This window comes from Hemicordylus capensis, chromosome 2, assembly GCF_027244095.1.
Source record: "Hemicordylus capensis ecotype Gifberg chromosome 2, rHemCap1.1.pri, whole genome shotgun sequence".
NCBI classification, from domain to species: Eukaryota; Metazoa; Chordata; class Lepidosauria; order Squamata; family Cordylidae; genus Hemicordylus; species Hemicordylus capensis.
Genome location: NC_069658.1, coordinates 388,492,176 through 388,516,547, shown reverse-complemented (window position 1 = coordinate 388,516,547; position 24,372 = coordinate 388,492,176). Strand labels below are relative to the sequence as shown.

Genomic DNA, 24,372 nt, shown 5'->3' with positions numbered 1-24,372 from the left:
GCAGATGGCTGGAGGTGATCGTTAATGCTTCATTAAGGGAGGGCAGGATGCCATCGTGCCTCAAGGAGGCGGTGGTAAGACCACTATTAAAAAAGCCCTCCCTTGATTCCTCCAACCTAGAATACTATAGACTGGTCTCTAACCTGCCCTTTCTGGGCAAGGTGATGGAGCGTGTGGTGGCGTCCCAGCTGCAGAGGGTCTTGGATGATACGGACTATCTGGACCCTTTTCAATCTGGCTTCCGCCCCAGGTATGGGACTGAAACTGCCTTGGTCGCTCTAGTGGATGACCTACACCGGGAACTAGACAGGGGGAGTGCGTCCCTGTTGGTTCTGCTGGACCTCTCGGCGGCATTCGATACCATCGACCATGGTATCCTTCTGGGCCGCCTCTTGAGTATGGGAATCGGAGGCACTGCGTTGCAGTGGTTCCGGTCCTTTCTTGAGGGGAGGGTCCAGAAGGTGGTGCTGGGGGACTACTGCTCGGCCCCGTGGCCATTGGCCTGTGGGGTCCCGCAGGGATCGGTCTTGTCCCCTATGCTGTTTAACATCTACATGAAGCCGCTGGGAGAGGTCATCCGGGGATTTGGACTGAGTTGTCAGCAATATGCAGATGACACTCAGCTCTATCTCTCCTTGTCATCTGATCCTAGGGAGGTGGTGGATGTCCTGAATCGGGGGCTGGAGGCCGTGATGGGGTGGATGTGGGCTAACGAACTGAAATTGAATCCGGATAAGACGGAGGTACTGTTGGTCAGTAGGAGAGCCAATCGGGATGAGGAGATTTTAACGGTTCTGGATGGGGTTGCACTCCCCTTGAAGGAGCAAGTACGCAGCTTGGGGGTACTACTGGACCCGGCTCTGCTTTTGGAGGCTCAGGTGGAGGTGGTGGCCAGGGGTGCCTTTGCATGGCTTCGGCTAGTGTGCCAGCTGCGTCCCTTTCTCGAGAAGGCAGATCTGGCCACGGTTACCCACGCCTTAGTCACGTCACGGCTGGATTACTGTAACGCGCTCTACGTGGGGCTGCCCTTGAAGAATATCCGGAAACTGCAGCTAGTGCAAAACGCGGCAGCGAGGGTGTTATCTGGAGCTGCCCGTTGGGAACATATCACCCCCATTTTGAAAGAGCTGCACTGGCTGCCGGTTCGTTTCCGGGTCCAATTCAAGGTGCTGGTTTTGACCTTTAAAGCCCTTAACGGTTTGGGCCCGGGGTATTTGAGGGACCGCCTGCTCCCAAGGGTTGCTGCCCGCTTGACAAGGACATCTGAGGGGGCCCTGCTCCGGGTGCCGACAATGAGAGAGGCCCAGCTTTCGTGCACTCGGGACAGGGCCTTCTCTGTTGCTGCCCCTAGACTCTGGAATGCTCTCCCAGTGGCCATTCATTCCTCAGACTCCATCACGGCTTTTAGAAAGCTTTTAAAGACTTGGCTTTTTACCCAGGCTTTTACATGATCGTTTTTACTGCGGCTTCTTTGTGTTTTTATCTGTTATCTGTTGTCTTGTTTTTATGCTTGTTTATATGTTTTTAGCTTGATGTTTTTATTGTTTGATGTTTTTACTGCTTTTATTGTATGTTTTAATTTTTGTAAACCACCTTGGGGTTTTCTTTTAACGAAAGGCGGTATAGAAATGTAAAAATAAATAAATACATTCTAATAATCCCTCCTTATAGCTTCCACCCCCTTTCTTTCTGGCCCAGTGTATAAATCGCCAGTATTCCATCCACTTCAGTCGGACCTAGCCAAAACCTAAACATACCCACACAATTTTCTGTAAACCAGTCAAAATGTGTAGGCATCACTGATGCCAGTACATCGGCAGTGTGTATATGCATTAAAGGCAGATACAAAATGGTCATTTCACACACACACTACACAGTGAACATTCCTGGCACTTGTAATTTCAAGAGTACAGGAAGTACTATCCAGAAAACCTGAAAGACATCCATGGAAATAGGAAAACTTACCAGTATAAGTGCCACCGAATGCAGTGGACAGCAATAGGAAGCACAGAAGTAAGACCTGGAGGGACTTCATGAGGCAAATGCTGAAGAATTCCTACAGTACCACAAACTACTCCAATGCCTTTGACTGAAAGCTAAGTCACACCCTTGAGCAAGTTATCTCTCTTCACCTGTTGAAAAATGGGGAGACAGTCAATTCCTTCTCTGCTTTCATCCCTTTGAAACATATCTTGAACAAGGCTATCAGAAGAAGAATCTTTCGCATCATACCTCTGCATAGAGTTATTCCTTTAAAAAGAATGCCCAACAATCAGCTTAACGAGAAAGGCGAAAATCTTCATAATTGGACTAGCAGTCATAAAACGAGTGTGACTGTAGGTTTGTGTCATAGAAAGTTTTCCCTGTTTTTTCTACAAGGAAAAACTCCCTGTGTGTATGTTTGAGACTATTCATACGTTTGAAGAGTACCTGGTAGAGGTAGATGCCCTCAAAAATCAGGTGGGAAACAGACAGCCCTGTAGCTAGCCTCCCTTCTTAGGTGGGGCTTACCTCTTGCCAAGAAGCCGTCACTTGGGAGGACGGAGTGGAGCTGGACGGAGCTCTCTGCCTCCCATCCTGGAGATGATGGAGGGTCACCCTGCTAACTGGGCAAAGAGGCACCTTTTACCATGGTGATTCTCTTTATTTAGCAGGGGGAGAGTAACTGGCCCTATCCAGCCCCAGCACAGTACTTCCAGTGACTGTTGCTGGTGTGTGTCCTATGTTTCTTTTTAGAATGTGAGCCTTTGGGGACAGGGATCCATCTTATTTATTTATTATTTCTCTGTGTGAGCCATTTTTGGAAGGGCTGTATAGAAATTGAATTAATAATAATAATAATAATAATAATAATAGGGGAAACTTTCTGCTCCTTGCCCCCCCTGCAACCGCTGTGCCCCATTCCACCCTCCCCCCAGGTAAACATCTCCTTAAAAAACGCCCCCACGCCCTGCAAGTAGTGCTGCCATGCTGCAGCATTTAAACAAAAAACAAAACAAAAGTGTGCAAAACGGGGGGGGGGCTTTCTCCTAACACCCCACCACCATCCTGGTGGGGAGGCCTCCAAAGCCCTTCAGGTTCAGGCTCCCAAATGACCTGGGTTTGCCACTGGCTGTGACTGCTCAAGCAGGAGCCTCTATCTTGGTTTGTCAAGTGCCTGGACCCGAAACAGGAAGTAAGTGGTTGGCCCTGGCTGGACATGGATGATGGTTGGCCCTGGCTGCAATCAGGCCTGGTTGGTCTTGGAGCACAGCTCCTCGCAGCACCGTTAGAAGCTGCATCTCAGAGAGACAAATAATTTGGTTGGCCCTGAGGATTGCAGAACTTGCACTGCTGAGGGGAGGCAGGCAGTGGCAATAGAAGAAAGGTGGGCATCAGGTGGACTTTGAGCTCTTCAACCTTTTCCCCTCTCCAACTGTATCCCTAAACCAGCATGGGCTAGTCACTCATTGGCCATCCATGCAGGCTGGTCATTTGACCTGGCAAATGCTCATTTGACCTGGCCTATGGGGCTCGAGTTAAAACCATGGCTCTGCACTTCTCAGCTCAGGGGACATTAAAGTCAAACTTCACCTAGGGCACCAAGAACCTGCTTCCCTTTCACTCCTCCTTCATGAAAAGAGAGATTATGGATAACTTATATAATAGGCTATGTAAAAGTTGTGTTAACATAAATTCTTTCTGAATACCAGGAATTACGTCATTGGTATATTTTTTGCTTCATAAGAAATAAGGATGTTAAGCTGAACCAGATATATCAGTTTCATCTTCTACCCAAATAAACTTATCCATACTAAAGTTCTATAATTTCCAAAAGGACAGAAAGTTAATAAAGACACTAGGAGTGACTTAACCCTTCTTTCTAGTTTTGTTCCTGACCTGGGAGGAGAGCTGGTCTTGTGGTAAAAGGTAAAGGTAAAATTGGGCCATCGAGGCGCCGTCAACTCCTGGTGCCCACAGAGCCCTGTGGTTTTCTTTGGTAGAATACAGGAGGGGTTTTTTAACCATTGCCTCCTCCAATGCAGTATGAGATGATGACTTTCAGCATCTTCCTATATCGCTGCTGCCTGATATAGATGTTTCCCATAGTCTGGGGAACATACCAGAGGGGATTCAAAACAGCAACCTCTTGCTCCCTAGGCAAGTTACTTCCCCACTGTGCCATTAGGTGGCTGGTAGCAAGCATGAATTGTCCCCTTTGCTAAGCAGGTCCACCCATTATTATTATTATTATTATTATTATTATTATTATTATTATTATTATTATTTATTAATTCGATTTCTATACCGCCCTTCCAAAAATGGCTCAGGGCGGTTTACACAGAGAAATAATAAATAAATAAGATGGATTCCTGTCCCCAAAGGGCTCACAATCTAAAAAGAAACATAAGGTAGACCCCAGCAACAGTCACTGGAGGTACTGTGCTGGGGGTGGGTAGGACCAGTTACTCTCCCCCTGCTAAATAAAGAGAATTACCACATTAAAAGGTGCCTCTTTGCCAAGTAAGCAGGGGCCATTCAACCCACTCAACCCATTTGGATGGGTTAGGGTTAGGAATACTGTAAGGTATTCCCATTACAGGATGGGGCTGCTCTGCAAAGAGCACTTGCATGCAGAAAGTTCTACGTTCCCTCCCTGACATCTCCAAATTAGGGCTGAGAGAGATTTCTGCCTACAACCCCAGAGAAGTCACTGCCAGTCTGTGTAGACAATACTGACCTAGCTGGACCAATGGTCTGACTTGGTATATGGCAGCTCCCTATGTTCCTCCCTTTAGATTTCCCTTCCTATCAGACAAGTAGGGAAAACTTTAATTGGTTGCCTAACCATGGCAAAACTAACCATGGGAAAGACAAGTAGGAAAAACTTTAATTGGTTGCCTGATTGGTAAACACTAACCATGTTTTCTGGGACTGTTCATTCTACTGTGCACAAACATATTAACAAGTGCTCCTGGAAAGTAGGGATGTGCGAAATGTTTCTGGTACAAAACGTTTTGTACTCGAAATGGGCCATTTCAGGTGTTTTGTAGACAAAACAAAATGCCCATTTCCAAATCCGAAAGTTTTGTACACAAAACAAAATGTCCCTGTTTCGGCTACCTCCCTTGAAAAGCCTGCAATTTTATCAACTTAATAGCCTGATAAGATTTTGGGTCCTGTTTGTTGGCAGCGATGTTAAATAAATACAGAGGTCACTGTTGGATGTAACACAGAACCTTGGGTCCAATGGACCCACAGTTCCGTGCCCTGCTCCCCCTGCTCTTCCATCTGCATTTGGACAAAATGGAGAGCTCCCTCTCCTCTTGCTGACTGCAGAGAGGAGGGGGAACTGGCTGCCAGGGTTTCCTTCTTTAATGAAATACAGCCCTGGCAACCAATAGCAGCCAGAGCGAGGGAGGAGCTTCCTCCCTCAACTCCGATTGTAGAAGGGGGAAACTGCAGTACCAGCATTTGGACATAGTGCTGTCACCACAAAATCAGAGGTACAGGCAGCGAAACTCACTTCATATAAAAAGGTACAAATTGGAGTCCGGGGAGGGAAGCTGCAATTCAATTTTTTGCCCACTAAATTATGATTGCCTGCATTCTGATGTACAGTGTCTGAATCCAGAGGAGACGGGATCTCCGTTTTTATATTACATGTGAATGCAGGCATTGTAAAACCAGCTGCAGCAGCAAGTTTGCCTCCAAAATGAGCACAGTTATCTATCTATCTACAGTATCTATCTATCTATCTATCTATCTATCTATCTATCTATCTATCTATCTATCTATCTATCATATTTTTATACCGCCTGATATGTATATCTCTAGGCGGTGTACAAAATTTAAAATATTTAAAAGTCACTAATTAAAATACATGACAATAAAAACAAAAGAATAAAATTAGAACCAGTTTTTTTAAAAAATTATTAAAATTAATTCTAATTAAAAGCCTGAGAGAATAGGAGGGTCTTGAGGTTCTTCCTGAAAACAAACAGAGAAGGAGATGCTCTTATTTCAGCAGGAAGCTTATTCCAGAGCCCTGGGGCAGCCACAGAAAAAGCCTGGTCCTGGGTCGCCACCAAATGAGCTGGTAGCAACCGTAACAGGACCTCTCCAGAAGATTGTAGCAGGCAGCAGGGATTATGACAAAAGAGGCGCTCTCTCAAATAGCCTGGACCCATGCCATTAAGGGCTTTATAGGTAATAACCAGCACTTTGTATTTCACCTGGAAACATATTGGCAGCCAATGCAGTTCTTTTAGAACCGGTGTTACAGTATGTGGTCCCTTCATGTTGTACCAGACCAATCTGGCCCCTGAATTCTGTACCAATTGTAGTTTTCAGACTATGAACAAAGGCAGCCCCACATAAAGCCCATTACAGTAGTCAAGCCTGGAGGTTACCAGCATATGTACCACTGTTTTAAGGTCATTCACCTCTAGAAATGGACGTAGCTGACATATCAACCGAAGCTGATAAAAAGCGTTCCTGGCCATCACCTCCACCTGAGAAACCAGGGGGAGCTTTGGGTTCAGGAGTATTCCCAAGCTACATACCTGCTCTTTCAGGGGGAGTGTAACCCCATCCAGAACAGGCAGATCTAAACCATCTCTCGGGTCCTGTCCCCCCACAGTCAGTACTTCCGTCTTATTTGGATTCAACTTCAGTTTGTTATCCCTCATCCAGCCCATTACTGCCTCCAGGTAGGCATTTAGGGGAGATGCCATTTCCTGATGAGGTTGGCATGGAAAAGTAAATCTGAGTGTCATCAGCATATTGGTAACACCCAGCACCAAACATCCTGATGATCTCTCCCAGTGGTTTCATGTAGATTTTAAAAAGCATTGGAGACAGTAGGGAGCCCTGTGGGACGCCACACTTCAGTTCTCACTTAGCGGAACAGTCTCCAAGCGACACCATCTGGAATCTGCCAGAGAAGTAGGAGCGGAACCACGGTAAGACAGTGCCACCCAATCCCACCTTCCCCAGGCAGTTCAACAGGATACCATGGTCGATAGTATCGAAAGCCACAGAGAAATCCAAAAGGACCAGCAGAGTCACACTCCCTCTGTCAACAGCCAGTTGGAGATCATCCATCAGGCCGACCCCATAGCCCACACAAAAGCCAGTTTGAAATGGGTCTAGATAACCTGCATCATCCAAGACTGCCTGGAGCTGAGAGGCCACCACCAGCTCTACCACCTTGCCCAACCATGGAAGATTAGAAACAGATCTGTAATTAGCTAACTCTGAAGGATCCAGCATAGCTTTCTTCAAGAGTGGTCTAATAACAGCCTCCTTAAGACAAGGAGGCATCCTGCCCTCCCTCAGAGAAGCATTAATAATATTAACCAGACCCTCCCTAATGATATGATTTCCCGATGCAATAAGCCAAGTTGGGCAAGGGTCGAGAGAACAGGTTGTAGGGCGCACAGTCCAAAGCAGTTTGTCCACTTCCTCAGGAGTCACAAACTGAAAGTGATCCAATCTAATCCCATAAGAGGAGTTGCTGCACACCTCCACAGTAGACTCAGCAATAACTGTGGAATCCAGCTCGGCCTGAATCTGAAAGATTTTATCCACAAAAAAGTCATTAAAGACGTCACAGCGAGTGACTGATGGTTCCATGTTTAAATTTAAGGGGGAGGGGGTACATACTAGCCCCCTCACAACCCTAGACAACTCAGCTGGACGTGAATTTGCGGAAGCAATTCAGGCAGAAAAGAACTGCTTCTTTTCTGCTCGTACTGCCAGAGCATAGGTCTTCAAATGTGCTGTGTGGTGTACCTGATCAGGCTCGCACCGAATCTTCCTCCACTTGCGCTCTAATTGTCTACCTCATGGCTTCAGCTCATCAGAATACCACGGGGCTGTCTTTAAAGCAAGTTGGAGAAGACACTCAGGAGCTATTGTGTCTACTGCTCTAGTAAGTTCATTATTCCATCTTTGTACCAGAGCATCGACGGAATCATTAGCAGAACCAATCCTAAACCCCTCCAAGGCTTCATGGAATCCTATTGGATCCAATAACCTCCTTGGACAGACCAACCTAATAGGTCCTTCACCCCTGCAGAGGTGTGTCATGGCTGTAAGTTCTACCTTAACCAGATGGTGATCCGTCCATGACAATGGGGAGATGACAGGAGTCCCCACCCATGGAACATCTCCCTGATTGGAGCAAAAGACCAAATCAAGCATGTGACCAGCATCATGTGTCGGACCAGAGACTAATTGGGATAGGCCCACTGTCATCATTGTTGCTATGAACTCTTGACCCTGACAATCCGGTCCCAAAATGAACACTGAAGTCCCCCACCAACAACAACCTGGGCAGCTCCAATGCTAGCTCAGTAACCAGGTCTGTCAGCTCAGTTAGGGACTCCACTGGGCAGTAGGGTGATCGGTACACCAGCAGAAGTCCCAATCTATCCCTGGTCCCTAGGCTTAGGTACACACATTCAGTATAGGCTAGATCCCTAACAGGGATCCTTGTAAGGGAGATGGTATTCTTATAGACCACAGCCACCGCACTTCCCTGACCACATCCTCTCATCTGCTCTACCACGAAGTAACCCTATGGGAGAAGCTGGGACCAAACTGGACCACTAGCCTCTCCCAACCAGGTCTCCGGAATACATATCAGGTCAGCTCCTTCATCCAAAATCAAGTCATGGACTACCTCAGATTTATTTTGAACCGACCTGGCATTATAGAGTAATAAGGTGATGTTCTGTGGGTGGGTGGCATTCCTCTCCAGAATCAAAGAGGTGGTAGGCCTGTTGGAATGTCAAATAGCAATTAGATTTCTGTATTCTCTTCCCCTATAATGGCCCACTGGCCTACCAACGCCATATCTTTGTCAATTCCCCACCACCACTGGTATAGCTGCCCCAGGGTCATTCCCCACCTCCCCATCTCTGTTCAGCCAAAAACACATACCTGTACCAGGCCTATCTAAATACTAGGTAACAATGGCGTGAGCAAGAGTCTTCCTTCCAGCCGTTCAAGTTAATAAGTCGGCCCCAGCTCTCAGTCCCAGCCCCGAAGGCTGCCTCCAAAGGCCAGCCCCCTTTGGCAGCCAGCTTCAGTGTCCTGTGCCTCTGGCTGCATCCCACTCTAATAAAGGCCAAGATATCAAAAGCTCAATGGGTGTGTCTCACACCCACACCAATCAGGCAGTCTGGCCAGGTGCAGAATGTATATATACACAATTAGAGTGAGTTCAGCCCCTGATAACAAACAGGCTGCAAAGAGGAGGACAAGAGTACAGAAAAAGCCTTGGCCAAACCCTTCTTCCACCCAGAGGAGATTGGAGCGTAGCCTCCAGATAAGAACTCCTTACCCCACAGCCGTCTTCCAGTCACCTTTCTGGCTGCCTCTGGCTGCAGCCCACTTTAATAAAGTCCAAGATATCAGAAGCCCAATGGGTGTGTCTCACACCCACACCAATCAAAATTCTGAAATTCTGACAAAACAAATTCTGAAAACTGTTGACACGGTTGTTCCTAAATGCCCTCTCTGGCTTGGTGGAGCCTGTTCAGCTCCTTGGTTTTCCTCGGAGCTTAGGGCGATGAAACAGCTTGGGCAATGGCTGGAACTATGCTGGAGGAAGAGTCATGACGAATCCGACCAAACACGGGCTAGAGCCCTTTTTAGGGACTACTCCGTGGCAGTGGGGGAGGCGAAGAAATGCTTTTTCTCCGCCTCCATTGCATCTGCTCAGTGCAGAATGGAGGAGCTGTTTCGTGTAGCAAAGACATTGCTGCACACATCCCCCCAGGTAGGGTGGAATCATCCACAGCCCGCTGTGATCAGTTTGCATGTCACTTTGCGGATAAAGTCGCTCGCATCCGTGCCGATTTGGACCCCCGAGTTTTGGCAGTTCCGGCAGACACGCCTTTGGTACCATCTGGTCCTATTGTGTTGGATTCTTTTCAGTTGGTGCGGCCTGAGGATCTGGACAAGATCCTGGGCAGTGTGCGGGAAACATTGTGTGCTCTTGACCCTTGCCCTTTATGGCTAACTAGTATTTTTAAGCCCGTTATAACAACGGGCGCTAGCCTTTTTACCCCCCTTTATGTGTTCTTCATCTTTTTTTTCTTTGTGTGTGTGTGTGTGTGTGTGTGTGTGTGTGTGTTTGTTTGTCTCTCCTGTCCCACCCTCCCTCCTGCCCCACACTCTGGCCTCTCTTCCTTCCCCTCCCACCCCGCTCACACCCTCCCCTTCCTGTCAGCCTCCTGCCCCAGTCCCTCCTGCCACCCTACTCCCTCTTGCCCTTCCCTTCCCCCTCCCCCTGCCTAACTCCCTCTTGCCCTCCCCCCTCCCCCTGACCCACTCCCTCTTGCCCCACTCCCTCTTGCCCTTCCTCTTCCCCCCTGCCCCACTCCCTCTTGCCCTCTCCCCTCCCCATGCCCCACTCCCTCTTGCCCCTCCACCCTGCCCCACTCCCTCTTGGCCCTCCCTCTTCCCCCCTGCCCCACTCGTTCCTGCCCTCCTCCCTGCCCCATTCCCTCTTGCCCTCCCCCCTCCAACCCTCCCTCTTGCCCTCCCCCCTCCCTCACTTGCCCTCCCCCCTTCCCCCTCTCCCCTGCCCAGAAGAGTCTTGCGCTCCCCCCCCCAACCTGGCAACTTTACTCACTGTTTTGAACGCGACGGAGAAAGGAGCTCGCAAGCAGAGCTCATTTCTCGGGCAAGCCTCTTCCCGGACTGTTGCATTGGGCGTAAAGGACGCCCAGCGGCAGTCTGGGCAGTGTCTTTGCCGAGAGAGGAGCTCTTTTTGTGAGCTCCTTTTTCCTCGGTCGTCGGGGTTGGTTCTTCTTTGGGTAAGGAGGTCTCGGGCAGCTGGGTGGGTGGGTGGCGGCGGCGGCCGCAGAGGCATTTTCCTGGGCCATGTTGGCCCTTGTTCATGTGTGGGGGAGCGGGGAAGGCGGGATCGGTCTACTGGGAGGGCGGTTGGCGGCGGCCGCCGCGGTGGCATTTTCCTGGGCCATGTTGGCCCTTGTTCATGGGGGGGGGTGCGGGGATGTCGGGCTCTAGTGTGGGGAAGTCGGGCCCCAAAGTTTTCCCCCTGGCCGGCTTTAGCGGCGACGCCAGGCCTCGGCGGCGGCTCCGCCACCACCTCGGCCGGCTTCCCCCGCCGCCTCTTTCCCCTCCGCCTCTTTCCTATCTTCGCGGCGGCTGCTTCTGGCCCCGCCGTTTCCCTCGCCGCCTCTTCCCGGCTTCTTCTGAGCAGCCGCTTCTGGCCGCCCAAGATGTCCGCCGGGTACCGGCAAGCGTGTCTCCCTTGCCCTGTTCTGCGCCTGCGCTTCGCGCAGGCGCAGAACAGGGCAGGGAGGCACGAACACACGCTTGGTGCCCGTCCACGGACGGACACCAAGCGTTTTATTAGAGAGGATAAAAGCTGCCAGGGAGGGTACAGGTAGATGGTGGGAGGTGATTATTAATGCTTCATTAAGGGAGGCCAGGGTGCCATCGTGCCTCAAAGGCGTTGGTAAGACCATTATTAAAAAAGCCCTCCCTTGATCCCTCCAACCCGGACAACTATAGACCGGTCTCTAACCTTCCCTTTTGGGGCAAGGTGATAGAGTGTGTGGTGGCATCCCAGCTGCAGAGGGTCTTGGATGATATGGATTATCTGGTCCCTTTTCAATCTGGCTTCCGCCCCAGATATGGAACTGAGACTGCCTTGGTCACTCTAGTGAAAGACCTACGCTGGAAACTAGACAGGGGGAGTACGTCCCTGTTGGTTCTGCTGGACCTCTCAGCAGCGTTCAGTACCATTGACCATGGTATCCTTCTGGGCTGCCTCTGGAGTATGGGAATCAGAGGTACTGCATTAGAGTGGTTCCAGTCCTTTCTTGGGGGGGGGGGGGGTCCAGAAGGTGGTGCTGGAGGAATACTGCTTGGCTCCGTGGCCGTTGGCCTGTGGGGTCCCGCAGGGTTCGGTCTTGTCCCCCAGGCTATTTAACATCTACATGAAACCGCTGGGAGAGGTCATCCAAAGACTTGGACTGAGTTGCCAACAATATGCAGATGACATTCCGCTCTATCTCTCTTTGTCACCTGATCCTAAGGAGGCAGTGGATGTCCTGAATTGGGGGCTGGAGGCTGTGATGGGTTGGATGTGGGCTAATAAACTGAAATTGAATCCGGACAAGACTGAGGTAATGTTGGTCAGTAGGAGAGCCAATCAGGATGAGGAGATTTTACTGGTTCTGGATGAGGTTGCACTCCCCTTGAAGGAGCAAGTATGCAGCTTGCGGGTATTACTGGACCCGGCTCTGCTTGGAGGTGGTGGCCAGGGGTGCCTTTGCAAGGCTTCGGCTAGTGTGCCAGCTGCGTCCTTTTCTCGAGAAGGCTGATCTGGTCACAGTTACCCATGCCTTAGTCCCGTCACGGTTGGATTACTGTAACGTGTTCTACGTGAGGCTGCCCTTGAAGAATATCCGGAAACTTCAGCTAGTGCAAAATGCAGCAGCCAGGGTTTTATCTGGAGCTGCCCGGTGGGAGCACATCACACCCATTTTGAAAGAGCTGCACTGGCTACCAGTTTGTTTCCGGGTCAAATTCAAGGTGTTGGTTTTGACCTTTAAAGCCCTTAACGGTTTGGGCCCGGGATACCTGAAGGACCGCCTGCTCCCAAGGGTTGCTGCCCACTTGACGAGGTCATCTGAGGTGGCTCTGCTTTGGTTGCTGACAATGAGGGAGGCTCGGTTGTCATGCACGCGGGACAGGGCCTTCTCTGTTGCTTCCCCCAGACTCTGGAATGCTCTCCCAGTGGCTATTCACTCCTCAGTCTCCATCACAGCTTTTCGAAAGCACGTTAAATCATGGCTTTTTACCAGGGCTTTTATGTGATTGTCTCTGCTGCTGCTGCTCTTTGTACTTTGTATTGCTTTTATGCTTGTGTTTTAAATTTTTTAATCAGATTTGTTTTGTATTTTTAGTTTAATATTTTAATTGTGTCTTTTTTACAATCTGGTTTTTAAATTTTGCTGTAAACCGCCTTGGGATTGTTTTAATGAAAGGCAGTATATAAATTTAACAATAAATAAAAATAAATGCAATTACAAAAATTGCCTATTGATGACCTACGTCATAGGGTTGTTGAGTAGACAAATATGGTAGTTACATTAAAGTAGTTTGTACATCTGACTGCTATACATGAATAATAAAAATTAATAAGACTTGAATCCCTGCAGCATTAACCCAGGAGCAGCTTACCTCTCAAAAAAACTGAATAGAGTTCATTTGGCAACTAAGAGAGAAGCCTGTATGCAAAATATGTGGAACAATTGTGTTTCCCCTCCTTTCCTACTACAACAGGAAGTGTTGCCCCCTTTTACAAAATATAAATTAATAATCCTATTGTTGCTCCTTATCGGATTTGAACTAATAGCTATCAAAGTTGATCAGGTTTCTTCCTAAAGTTACCTTTCATAATGATGTAAATGGTGGCACTGTGCAATACATTGTTGTGCATAGAGGAGATTAGAAAATCTGTACCACAATAATAGTAATGGAAAGGATTTGCTTTAGGCCTGAAAAATCAGAGGTAAGAGTTTTGCTGAAATCCAGATGCCACACCAACTATTTGCTCAACACAGGAACATAGGAAGCTGCCATACACTGAGTCAGACCATCTAGCTCAGTATTGTCTTCACAGACTGGAAGTGGCTTCTTCAAGGTTACAGGCAGGAATCTCTCTCAGCCCTATCTTGGAGAAGCCAGGGAGGGAACCTGAAACCTTCTGCTCTTCCCATAGCAGCTCCCTCCCCTGAGGGGGAATATCTTCCAGTGCTCCCATTCATATGCAACCAGGGCAGACCCTGCTTAGCTAAGGGGACAAGGGGGTGGGAAGTGGCAGCCTGGCAAACTGCCAGCCACCAGTAGGGGAGAAGCGGGGAGCAGAGAGAAGCGGTGGCTGCTTCTCCCCCCCCCCCATGGCCAGCCTCTGGGGGAGGACAAAATGGGGGGGGGACAGAAACTGGGGCTGAAGGGGGGAAGCATAGAAAGAAGATGGGGAGAGACAGAGAGAACTAGGGGTGCAGATGCTCTGCGCCAGGTCAGCAAGTTCTTTTTAAAGCTTTTAATACTTTTGTACTGACTAATTTCCCCATAAGAAGGTATACTGTTGGGATGGGGAGGAAGTTTTCTTACAAGTTTGTACTAGAACAGTTCTGGCATACTTTGAAAATGATTTAAAAAAAAAAAAGCTTAAAACTCACTCTCTCACACACATGCACAACAACAAATCACACACAAACAAAACAAACAGCAAAGGGTTGGTTTTTAAAAATTGTTTTACTTTCCTTCTTGGAGCAAGACCCCCAGCCCAACAGCCAGCTTCCTCAGCTCTGCAATTACATACAAATTCCAAGTGGGGGAAGAACACAAGACTCTAGCAGAACCAATAAGGCTAGGAGAGGGCAGGTGAATATTTAACCCATTTTTGACTCTTTGCTACTGCAGATCTCCATAGCACTTTCCAGATTAGCCACTCAACAGTGGCACAATGCTTCCGTTCAGGCAAATCGCAGTCAAAACATAAATAGCAAAGCGCCCAGCAGGGGGAGCAGTCTCTTGAAAACTAACAACCTGAAAAAACAGCAACTTTTAAACGCCAGATATATGATGTTATAGTACTATTTCGCAACGATTAAATTCAAAACAAGGCATTGGAAATATGAATGGCACCCTGCTGTCAGCATAGGGACTGTGGTGTCGCAACACAGGAAGTGTGGAAGCACACTTCAGAGATTCGTCATGACCCCATTGCAGGGTGTAACCTGGAAAGCGCCCATGAGACTCAATACAAATTCACAAGAGGTGCAACTGCACCCTTGCACACACCTCCCCGGATCCACCCCTGCTTTGGAGCACGTCCAAAGTAACTTGCTCATTTGATTGATCATATTCTAAGTTCTAGAGATGTGCGTGGAACTGGTTTGGCTTGATCCTCTCATGCTGATCTCCCCCACCCCCACCAGAAATTGCATCCCTAAAGGCGCTTTTAGACTTGGGCTCCATTTCCCCCCTGACAGCACTGTAGGAGCAAATGGTTAAACCTCTCTCTCCTGTGCACCACCATGGTCTTCATCTTCACTAGGCCCTGGCTCCGATTATTTTAAAAAATAATAATAATAATGGAACATGTAGTTTGGTTCTGTTTGGCTGAATAGCAGTTTTGCTTTCATCTTTCATGTCCATGCCTACCAAATGAAATTTTGATGTAGATTTTCCTGTCTGGTCTTAAATCTCCCTGCCTGTCAAACTCATCATCTCCTAATCCGGTTCTGAAAGAAATATACGTAATGTTTACTGCCTGTTTACTCATTCAGGGCAGCAGGTTAACATAACAGATGCCATGCCAAACTGATCAGAAAGAGAAACCAACCTTGTCATTACATTCTATGACCTACCTCCCTTCTCTTTGCATGCTCAGATTTCCACTATTTCACTGCTAATAAGTGAGATAGGAGGGAAGGGGAGATAATCAGCTCAGAATGGCTTGGAGGCAAGCCAAGTTATTTCCCAATTTTTTTTTGTTTGATGTGTGTGTGTATACATACACACATACACCCTATATAAAATCCTAGGGTGGTTTACAATCCAATCAAACAACCACCAAAACCTAAAAATCATATAAATAGAAAAACTTTTATTGAACTCTTGAGAGCTTTCACTGTCATCCTAAAGTCCTAGATAGTTCTCTTCAAGTAACCCTTGTACTGAGTAGAGATAAAGCCAGTATTTGTGTGCTCTTTGGAAAGTCATACCTCATTGTATAAATATACATTACTTCATAGGAACATAGGAAGCTGCTACATATTGAGTCAGACCACTAGCTCAGTATTGTCCATCCATCTAGCTCAGTATTGTCTACACAGACTGGCACTGGCTTCTCCAAGGCTGCAGGCAGGAGTCTCTCAGCCCTATCTTGGAGAAGCCAGGGAGGGAATTTGGAAGCTTCTGCTCTTTCTAGAGCAGCTCTATCCCCTAAGGGGAATATCTTACAGTGCTCACACATCAAAGTCTCCCATTCATATGCAACCAGGGTGGATCCTGCTTAGCTAAGGGGACAAGTGATGCTTGCTGCCACAAAACCAGCTCTCCTCCCTCTTTTCCTTTTATCACTGTGTGTTCCATGGTTCTACACAAATATTCCTCAATAGTTTGTTTTAAAATATTCAAAGCCTTGACCTCTGGGAACAGTAATTCAGGGAGGAGGGGTAATAGTCCATGAGCCAGGCCTACACATTTTGGTCATCTGTATCGTCTTATGGAGGCAAATACTCATAGTGATTTTTGGCAATGTCTAGCTCAATAGAGATGGAACGCAAATGGTAGCAGTGTTGCACTTATAGCTTTCTTTGCATTATCCCCCTTTATCCCTATCCCCAAATGATCAGAGTAAAATTTCAAGAATTCAAGAAAACTTCATTTTCTCACTAAAGCCATAAGTGTGAGTTTAGTTGTGGACATGAACAGAGTACTTTAGGCATATGGGGGCCCTTTTAAAGACAGGTCACCAGATATGTGTACTCTCAGGTACTGCATGACATCACATGCAAAGGGGCATGGCCTCGAGCTCCAAAGAGCCGGTGCAAGCTCTTCAGCGTCATTTCAGGCAGGGCTTCCTACCTAAAAGAATCTATTCTTCCTTTCTCTCCCTCTCTGGAGGGAGAGAAAGGGGAATAGATGCTTTTAGGCAGCAAATGCTGACTGAAATAAACGGCAAGTGCTTATAGCATGCATTTGCAACTTATAGCATTCATCAGACTCCATGATAAGAGGGCCAGAAGGCTGTTTATAATAATAAACAAGAGATCCTTGTTTACCGCTATGCAACAGGCAAATGATAATTCCATTAGTTCTTTCAGGGTCTAGGGAAATGGGACTTAGCTTTGTATGCAAAAGATATTCCATATGGCGTACACAAATGCTGCAAACCACAATTTCCAACAGAGGAACGCTTTCCGTTGCCAAACTTAAATGCTTAAATACCACAGAGTGCAAAGTCTTTTTGCACTGGAAACTGTCATTGTCATTGTGTTTTAATCAGGGTTGAGAAAAATGGATTTTTTAAAAATTAAAAATCCAATTGTTTAAAATTTAAATCTGATTTTTAAAAAATTGAATTGATTTTTTGATTTAAATTTGATGTCATTTTTTAAATTAATTAAAAAAAGAACCTAGGTCAAAGATATCATCATGCATAATAATCATAACCTCATTATATTATATGAACATGTTAAGAGCAGTATATGAGGATAAGAGATAATAGTCTTGATCAATCCTTTTCTGCAGGTGGTGTACATGCAGCACACATACACAGTCAACCCCTTCCCTGCCGCCCACAAAGGGCAGTGACAAAGATTGTCAACACATTAATTCAGGATTTGGGATGATGGAGTAGACATGAGTGAGGAGAAGTAATAAATTATTATAAATGCAAGAGATGGGGGTGGGGAATGGAAAGGGAAAACAAAAGTGAACAAATTAGTCATGCGATCCTGAGGAAATGATTTTGGAGTGTATTCTCCACTGTAGAAGGGAAACACCTAACATGGCAGCAGGCTGTGAAAGAGAACCCATTTGGGAACCTTTTAATGACGTTTTTGTGGGTAAGACAGGTATGTGCGTGAAATGCAAACAGTGCAACAAAGAAATGCAAGGCCCAGTTGCCCGAATGAAACAGCATTATGAGAAGTGTGTACCTATTACAGTGTGTACCTATTTTCTAAAAAGAAACCCACATCTATCTCTGAATATGTATTGAAGTTATATTAGATTGTTAATTTGTTAATTAAAAGATTAACGAGCTTGACTTGTATTTTTGAACTGATATTATGGTAAAGTTATCTGAAAGATAGGCGTCAGATGTTTGGACAGGGGAGCAATTTCAATGCTTGCCCTAGGCGCTATTTTCCCTAGATACGCCTCTGGCGAGAGAAGCTGATGTCCGTCCCCCCCCCCCCGAATGGGGAGGCCCATGTGCTGGCCGGCCGGGAAGAAGCAAGCCAGACAGACAGACGGCCCACTCAGAAAGCCCGCCTGCCTGCCAGCCACCACAGGTGCAGTGGGGAGGGCTTGGAAATAGGGGTGTGGCTTTGGCACACATGCACCAGGCACTCACAGCAGGGCCGGATTAAGCTAGTGTAGGCAGGGGCGTATCTATAGGGGGGGCAGGGGGGCACGTGCCCCGGGCGCCACTTGAAGGGGGGGCGCAATTTCTTAAAATTAAATAATTTTAAAAAATGGTCACCAAAAACAAAATGGCCACTGGGCATGCTCAAATGGCCTCTGTGAGGCCCTAGGGCATGCCACGCCTCGCAGAGGCCATTTGAGCATGCACAGTGGCCATTTTGTTTTCAGCGGCCATTTTAAAAATATATATATATTTTAAAAAATGACCACCGCACATGCTCAAATGGTGCCTGTGAGGCCCTAGAGGCCAGTGGGAGGAGGGGAAACTTTGCAGACCCCCCACAGCCTTTAAGATGTCCCCCGAAGGGGCTACAGGTAACTTTTTTAAAAAATTAATATAATATGTCACTGTACACATATTCAGATTGGCACTATGTACAGAGAATCAGGGCTTGTGAATACTGAGCTGAAGTTTATGAGCTAAGATTGTATCCATTTGCTCTTACTTTGCTTCTTGTGATAAGTGAGTTAAATGTGATGTCTTAATAATATGGCTATTAATGGTCAGTTTGTCTTTGAATCAATGTGAAATCCTTAGTATTAAGGCCCACTGGGAGTTTCTTGCTCTTTCTCTCATTTTTACTGTCTTTCTGAAATACTAGAATATATTCCAAGCAGTGACACAGTTTACTCTGCATATCATTTAATTATTTTCAGAGTACCTGGGAAAAGTCAAATTCTCCATTTATTTTTAAAACTTATGTAATCGTGATGCTACAATGCCAAGCAGAGAATTAGACAGGCACTTCTTTTAGTTTTTCCAAGTACAACTCCGCATAATATTTGGGTATTTAATGAGCCCCAGCATACTGAAATTTGTCATTTTCCAGCATTTTAACCTGAGCTATCCAAACAAACTAATGATAGCCCCACAATTTGGATAGTTTTAAAAAATAAATCTGAAGTGATAGATAGGAGCTTGACCACATGTATGATATTGGTAATTTTTGTAATTTTTTAAATTTTTAAAATAAAAGTTTTCTGAAACATGTGTGTCAGATGTATGTTGGCGGGGTGGCGGGGGGGTGCGGCGGGGGGGCGCAATTTCAGTGCTTGCCCTGGGTGCCGTTTTCCCTAGTTACGCCACTGAGTGTAGGGCCTGTAGCATATGTTATGAAGGGCCCCAAATTAAAAAAAATGCACATAAATATTGAAACAAATTATTTACTTGCATAGTAAAGTAATTCAATTTTTTTCATTTGCCTAGTGCCCCTCCCACCAGCTACCCCATGCCTCCACTCAGCTGAGCCAGCCAGTCAACAAACTTTGCAAAACCTTCCCCCCACCACACACACACACTCTTTTGTGACTCCTGACCGTGGGTTCTCCTTTGGAGTTATTTTCACAAAGAGAAGGGGGGCGGCGGAACAAAACTCTGAATGTTTAAATTAAAAGGTTCTCAGGAATTCTGTACTTTGAGAAATCTGAACCTACGTATTAGCAATTTTGGCACACAACATTGGATGCTTGATTCCAGTGTGTGCAGAACATATTGGATCCCAGCAGCCATCACATTAAAAGGGCCATTTGACAATATTAAGAATATATGTTTAACCTTTTGTGCAAGCCTGACAGGAAAGCAGATGTATATTTAAAACAGTTGATGCATTGCAAATGAATGTCATTATGATGAGGTGCATTAGCAACTTCCATGAAAACAGAAGTATCCAAAAGACAATCTTTTGGCAGGAGGCACAGCCTCTTTCAATTTAAATTACACTAACATGCTTAATAGTAAAAGGAGGAATGCACAAATCATTCAGTGCAACCGTAAGCATGTTTACTCAGAAGTAAGTCCCACTGAACTCAATGAGCCTTACTCTCTAGTAAGCGTGTTTAGGTTTTCAGCCTCCATTTATCTTTGGACAATTTCAACTGGCATCCCAATGTAAAGCTAATGAAGTTGGCAACGCAGCAGTAGTTATTTCAGTTCTAGAGGAGAGGAAAGGAGCTCACCTTAAATTTGGCAGTTCCTTGAAAAGCAATGATCACAAGTTCCCTCCCAACAGCACTAGATACTAGAGGAGGATATAAGTGACCTTACCCAACAAGACCATAATATCATCTCCCTCCAAACTCCCCTCAATTGATCCACTAAACTTTGAGACTCCTCTTGCCGTGCATCTGAGTTACTTCCGGCTTTCTTTTTCCTCTTAAAGGTACACGTTCTCATTGTTTATCTTTACCCTCTCCCAGTCAGTCGGAAAACGCTGGCAACATTCAACTAGCATCTTCTTTAGCTTCCTTTCTTCCGCCCGGCATTAATAGTTGTTTTTTTAATCTAAACTGCTTTTATTTCTTTTACTCTCTCTGTGTATGTTTTTAAAAACTTTTACAGTTTAAACAAATAAGGACCAACTCCCTGGTGATTAAGTTATCTTTGAGACCCCTTTGCAAGCTATCTGTTCCTATTGCTGTTCTTACTGCTCCCTCCCGTGCTGCTTAACATAATAGATAACCCAATCAACACCATGGTGCCAGGAAGACCTTGCTTAAATGCCCTCGAACGAGGCGAGAGAATGGGCAGCAGCAGGCAATGAGGAGTCAGCAGAGAGCACCAAATAGAGAGCAAAAGAAGGGGCAGACGTTCAAGCCAGGCGTGCGGGGCCCTAGAAAACGCGGGGGCCGTAGCAAATGCTACATTTGCTACTATGCTAATCCGGCCCTGACTCCCAGTCACATCTGGTCTGAGGAGGCACCGGAGAGGCAAGGAAGTATGCTGCCACCCTGCCGGACCATTTTAAAAGGCAGCACTGGCAGGGGAAATGTGGCGGGAGGGGTAAAAGCACCCTCCCCCCTCCTTAAAATATCCCCCCCACACCTTTGAACCGGCAGGTGCTGGTTCCATGCACACCACTAACAGACACCAGCATCAGCCACTGGAGGGATGCTGTGCTGGGGGTGGATAGGGCCAGGGCGCTTTCCAGATTACACGCTATCAACAGTGTCATTACTGTCCACTAAGTGTGCTTCCTTACAACCTGTGTTTTGACATCACAGTCCTTGTGCTGTCAGCAAGACGCCGTTCACATTTCCGATGCCTTCCTTTCGGGGTTTATCCTTGCATTTTAGTCCTACAAGGTTGCATGTGTGTCACCAAAAAATAGCTGTATTTTCTCGTTGTAGGAGGGTTGCGCAAGCTATTTACATTTTCAAAACGATCCTGCCAAGCTGAAGCATTTTACTGCTGAACAGCATGTAATCTGGAAAGTACCAGTTGCTTTCTCCCTGCTAAATAAAGAGAAGCTAGAATTCGCAAGACAAAGCCCGATTTGTGTATGGAGCGAGTCCAAGGATCTCGAAGGGACTTCAGGGTAAGTTTGGCCGGTGTGTGAAGTACACACTCTCTTCCAAAGGAGATTTGGGGTAACAGCCCAGTCTGTAAAGCCTCCTGGACTCGCTGGGGGAGTTGGGAGGGGGAGAAGAGAACGAGACAGAGCAAGAGAGAGAGGTGAGGGGTGAAAGAGACAAATACACACAACAAGGAGGGAGAGGGCATGTGGGGAAGCTGAGAGGCAAAGATGTGGGATGGAGCAAGCCTGCAAAACACACACACAGAGCTATTTTTTCCACTCACGCACTGACAACGATTTAAGCCTGAAACAGTCAAGATAAACGCCAGCCCAGCATTCAAGATCCGATTCAGGCTGTGGCTTTGCGAACAATCCCCTATGAAAGACGGTGTCAAAAATCTAGATCGAAGGGACGGGCACCAAGCCTATACGTCGCTAAGCAAATTATTTACACTACACTCTTGCTCAGGGCAGCTTCCAGTGAAACAAAACAATAAGACAAGAACAATTAATTCCAAAAATATGACTTACACAATTTAATTAATAACAGCACCCAGCTGTCCCAGATACCCTGAGCGACACACACACACCCCCAGCATCCAGGCGTGTGCGAGGAATCCCTTGAGCTGAGCCTGAGCTGAAATCCCGCTTGTGTCGTCTACCTGGGATCCCGAATACATCCGCCCGCCCACCTCGCTGCTTTTCTCGCAGACACCAGTGGTTCCGTGCAGGGGGAGAAGGAGCTTTTGGATGTGCGGTTTGGAGTGGGGAAACCAGCGGACGTAGAAACGCTTAACAGACACCCGCCCCCCCCACTCCCCCCGTCACAATCCTAGCCCCCGAAATCTGTTGTTGATTTCAAAGCAACAACTGGGGGTTTTGCGGCGCCCATTTGCGTGCCTCGTGGAATATTCCGTTGTCCCGACAGAGAGCTGGCTCGAAGCCCCCCCGCCCCTACAGATTTGGGCATGCCTGCAGTGGTGGCGCGCTAACTCGAGGCACTTCTTCCCAGCGAGACGAGCATGCAGTGGGTGCCCCCCTACCTGACAGCGGGGTCACACTCCCGCCTCTGGACGTCGTCGAAGGGAAGAAGCAGTGTGCATGGTTGCCGGGGCAGAGGAAAGAGGAGCGGGGCCACTCTCAGGAAAGCAAGGAAGCCGCCAGCGCCCGGCGAAAGCAAAAGCGCCCTCCTTGGCGGAGCTCCCAGCTGGTGGGAATCACCTCAGCCGTAGTGAAAGTGAAACTCCAGCACGCACCACACAGCTCGGCTCGCTGCGCTTTCACATCGCCGCGCAGGAGCTACTCTCTGCACTCAGAGTCCGGGGTTGACGAGCTGGAGCATGGACTGAGGACCCAGTCCCACAGCCATTCCTGTGAGGGGTCCACGTCCAGCCGTGACCTGGCCAAGCCCTGTGCCCACTGCTTTCCTCCAGCACCTTTCCACAAAGTTCCTCCTCAAAGACTCCAGAGGAAACTTAGCGGTCATGGGATAAGGGGACAAATACATGTGTGGATTGCTAACTGATTAAAGAACAGGAAACAGAGGGTAGGTATAAATGGAGAGTCTTCACAATGGAGGGAAGTAAGGAGTGGGGTCACCCAGGGTTCTGTACTGGGACCGGTGCTTTTTAATATATTCATAAATGATCTAGAAGCAGGGGTAAGCAGTGAGGTGGCCAAATTGGCAGATGATACCAAACTCTTCCGGGTAGTGAAATCCAAAACGGATTGTGAGCAGCTCCAAAAGGATCTCTCCAAACTGGGGGAGTGAGCGACAAAGTGGTGTTTACAAACACAGTGTTGGCAAGTGTAAAGTGATGCACATTGGGATGAAAACCCCCAACTTCAAGTATGTGTTGATGGGATCTGAGCTCTCAGTGAGTGACCAAGAGAGGGATCATGGGGTCATGATGATGGTGGACAGCTCGTTGAAAGTGTCGACTCAATGTGCAGCAGCTGTGAAAAAGGCCAGTTCCATGCTAGGGATCATTAGGAATGGGATTGAAAATAAAACTGCTAATATTATAATGCCCTTATACAAAACTATGGTGTGACCACACTTGGAGTACTGCGTACAGTTCTGGGCACCACATCTTAAAAAGGACATTGTAGAACTGGAAAAGGTACAGAAGAGGTCAACCAAGATGATCAGGGGCCTAGAGCACCTTTCTTATGAGGCAAGGCTACAACACCTGGGGGTATTTAGTTTAGAAAAAAGGATGACTGTGGGGAGACATGATAGAGGTCTATAAAATCATGCATGGTGTGGAGGAAGTGGAGAGAGAGAAATTCTTTTTCCTCTCACACAACACTAGAACCAGGGGTCATCCCATGAAATTGATTGCCAGGAAATCTAGGACCAACAAACGGAAGTACTTTTTCACACAATGCATAATCAACTTATGGAATTCTTTGCCACAAGATGTAGTGACAGCCAACAACCTGGATGGCTTTGAGAGGGGTTTGGATAACTTCGTGGAGGAGGGGTCTATCAATGGCTACTAGTCGGAGGGCTATAGGCCACCTCCAGCCCCAAAGGCAGGATGCCTCTAAGTACCAGTTGCAGGAGAGTAACAGCATGAGAGAGGACATGCCCTCAACATCTGCCTGTAGGCTTCCGACAGCATCTGGTGGGCCACTGTGTGAAACAGGATGCTGGACTAGATGGGCCTTGGGCCTGATCCAGCAGGGCTGTTCTTATTTTCTTATGAAGGATGTCACCCATGGTCATACAGCAACACTATGAAGGAAGAAGCTGCACTTCTCAAACGTCTCCTTATCTATACTTTTAAGAGCATTGCCTGTGTCACTGGAAACCTTTTAAAAGACTCAGTGGCAGCACCGGAAAAACATATTGGTGTGAGGCACAGAAGGGGCAAAG

General features: G+C 47.2%; 1 protein-coding gene across 1 annotated transcript in view; it reads right to left on the bottom strand.

Moving 5' to 3' along the window:
- LOC128345978 (uncharacterized) overlaps positions 1-22,653 on the bottom strand; it is a 44,524-nt gene extending 21,871 nt beyond the window's left edge. The window contains exons 1-2 of the mRNA XM_053298750.1: positions 22,535-22,653; positions 1,966-2,132 (exon numbers count right to left, since the gene is read on the bottom strand). Coding sequence (XP_053154725.1) covers positions 1,966-2,035 — 70 coding nt within the window. The 5' untranslated portion in view covers positions 2,036-2,132; positions 22,535-22,653. The remainder of the gene's footprint in view (positions 1-1,965; positions 2,133-22,534) is intronic.
- Between the last annotated feature and the right edge of the window lie 1,719 nt (positions 22,654-24,372).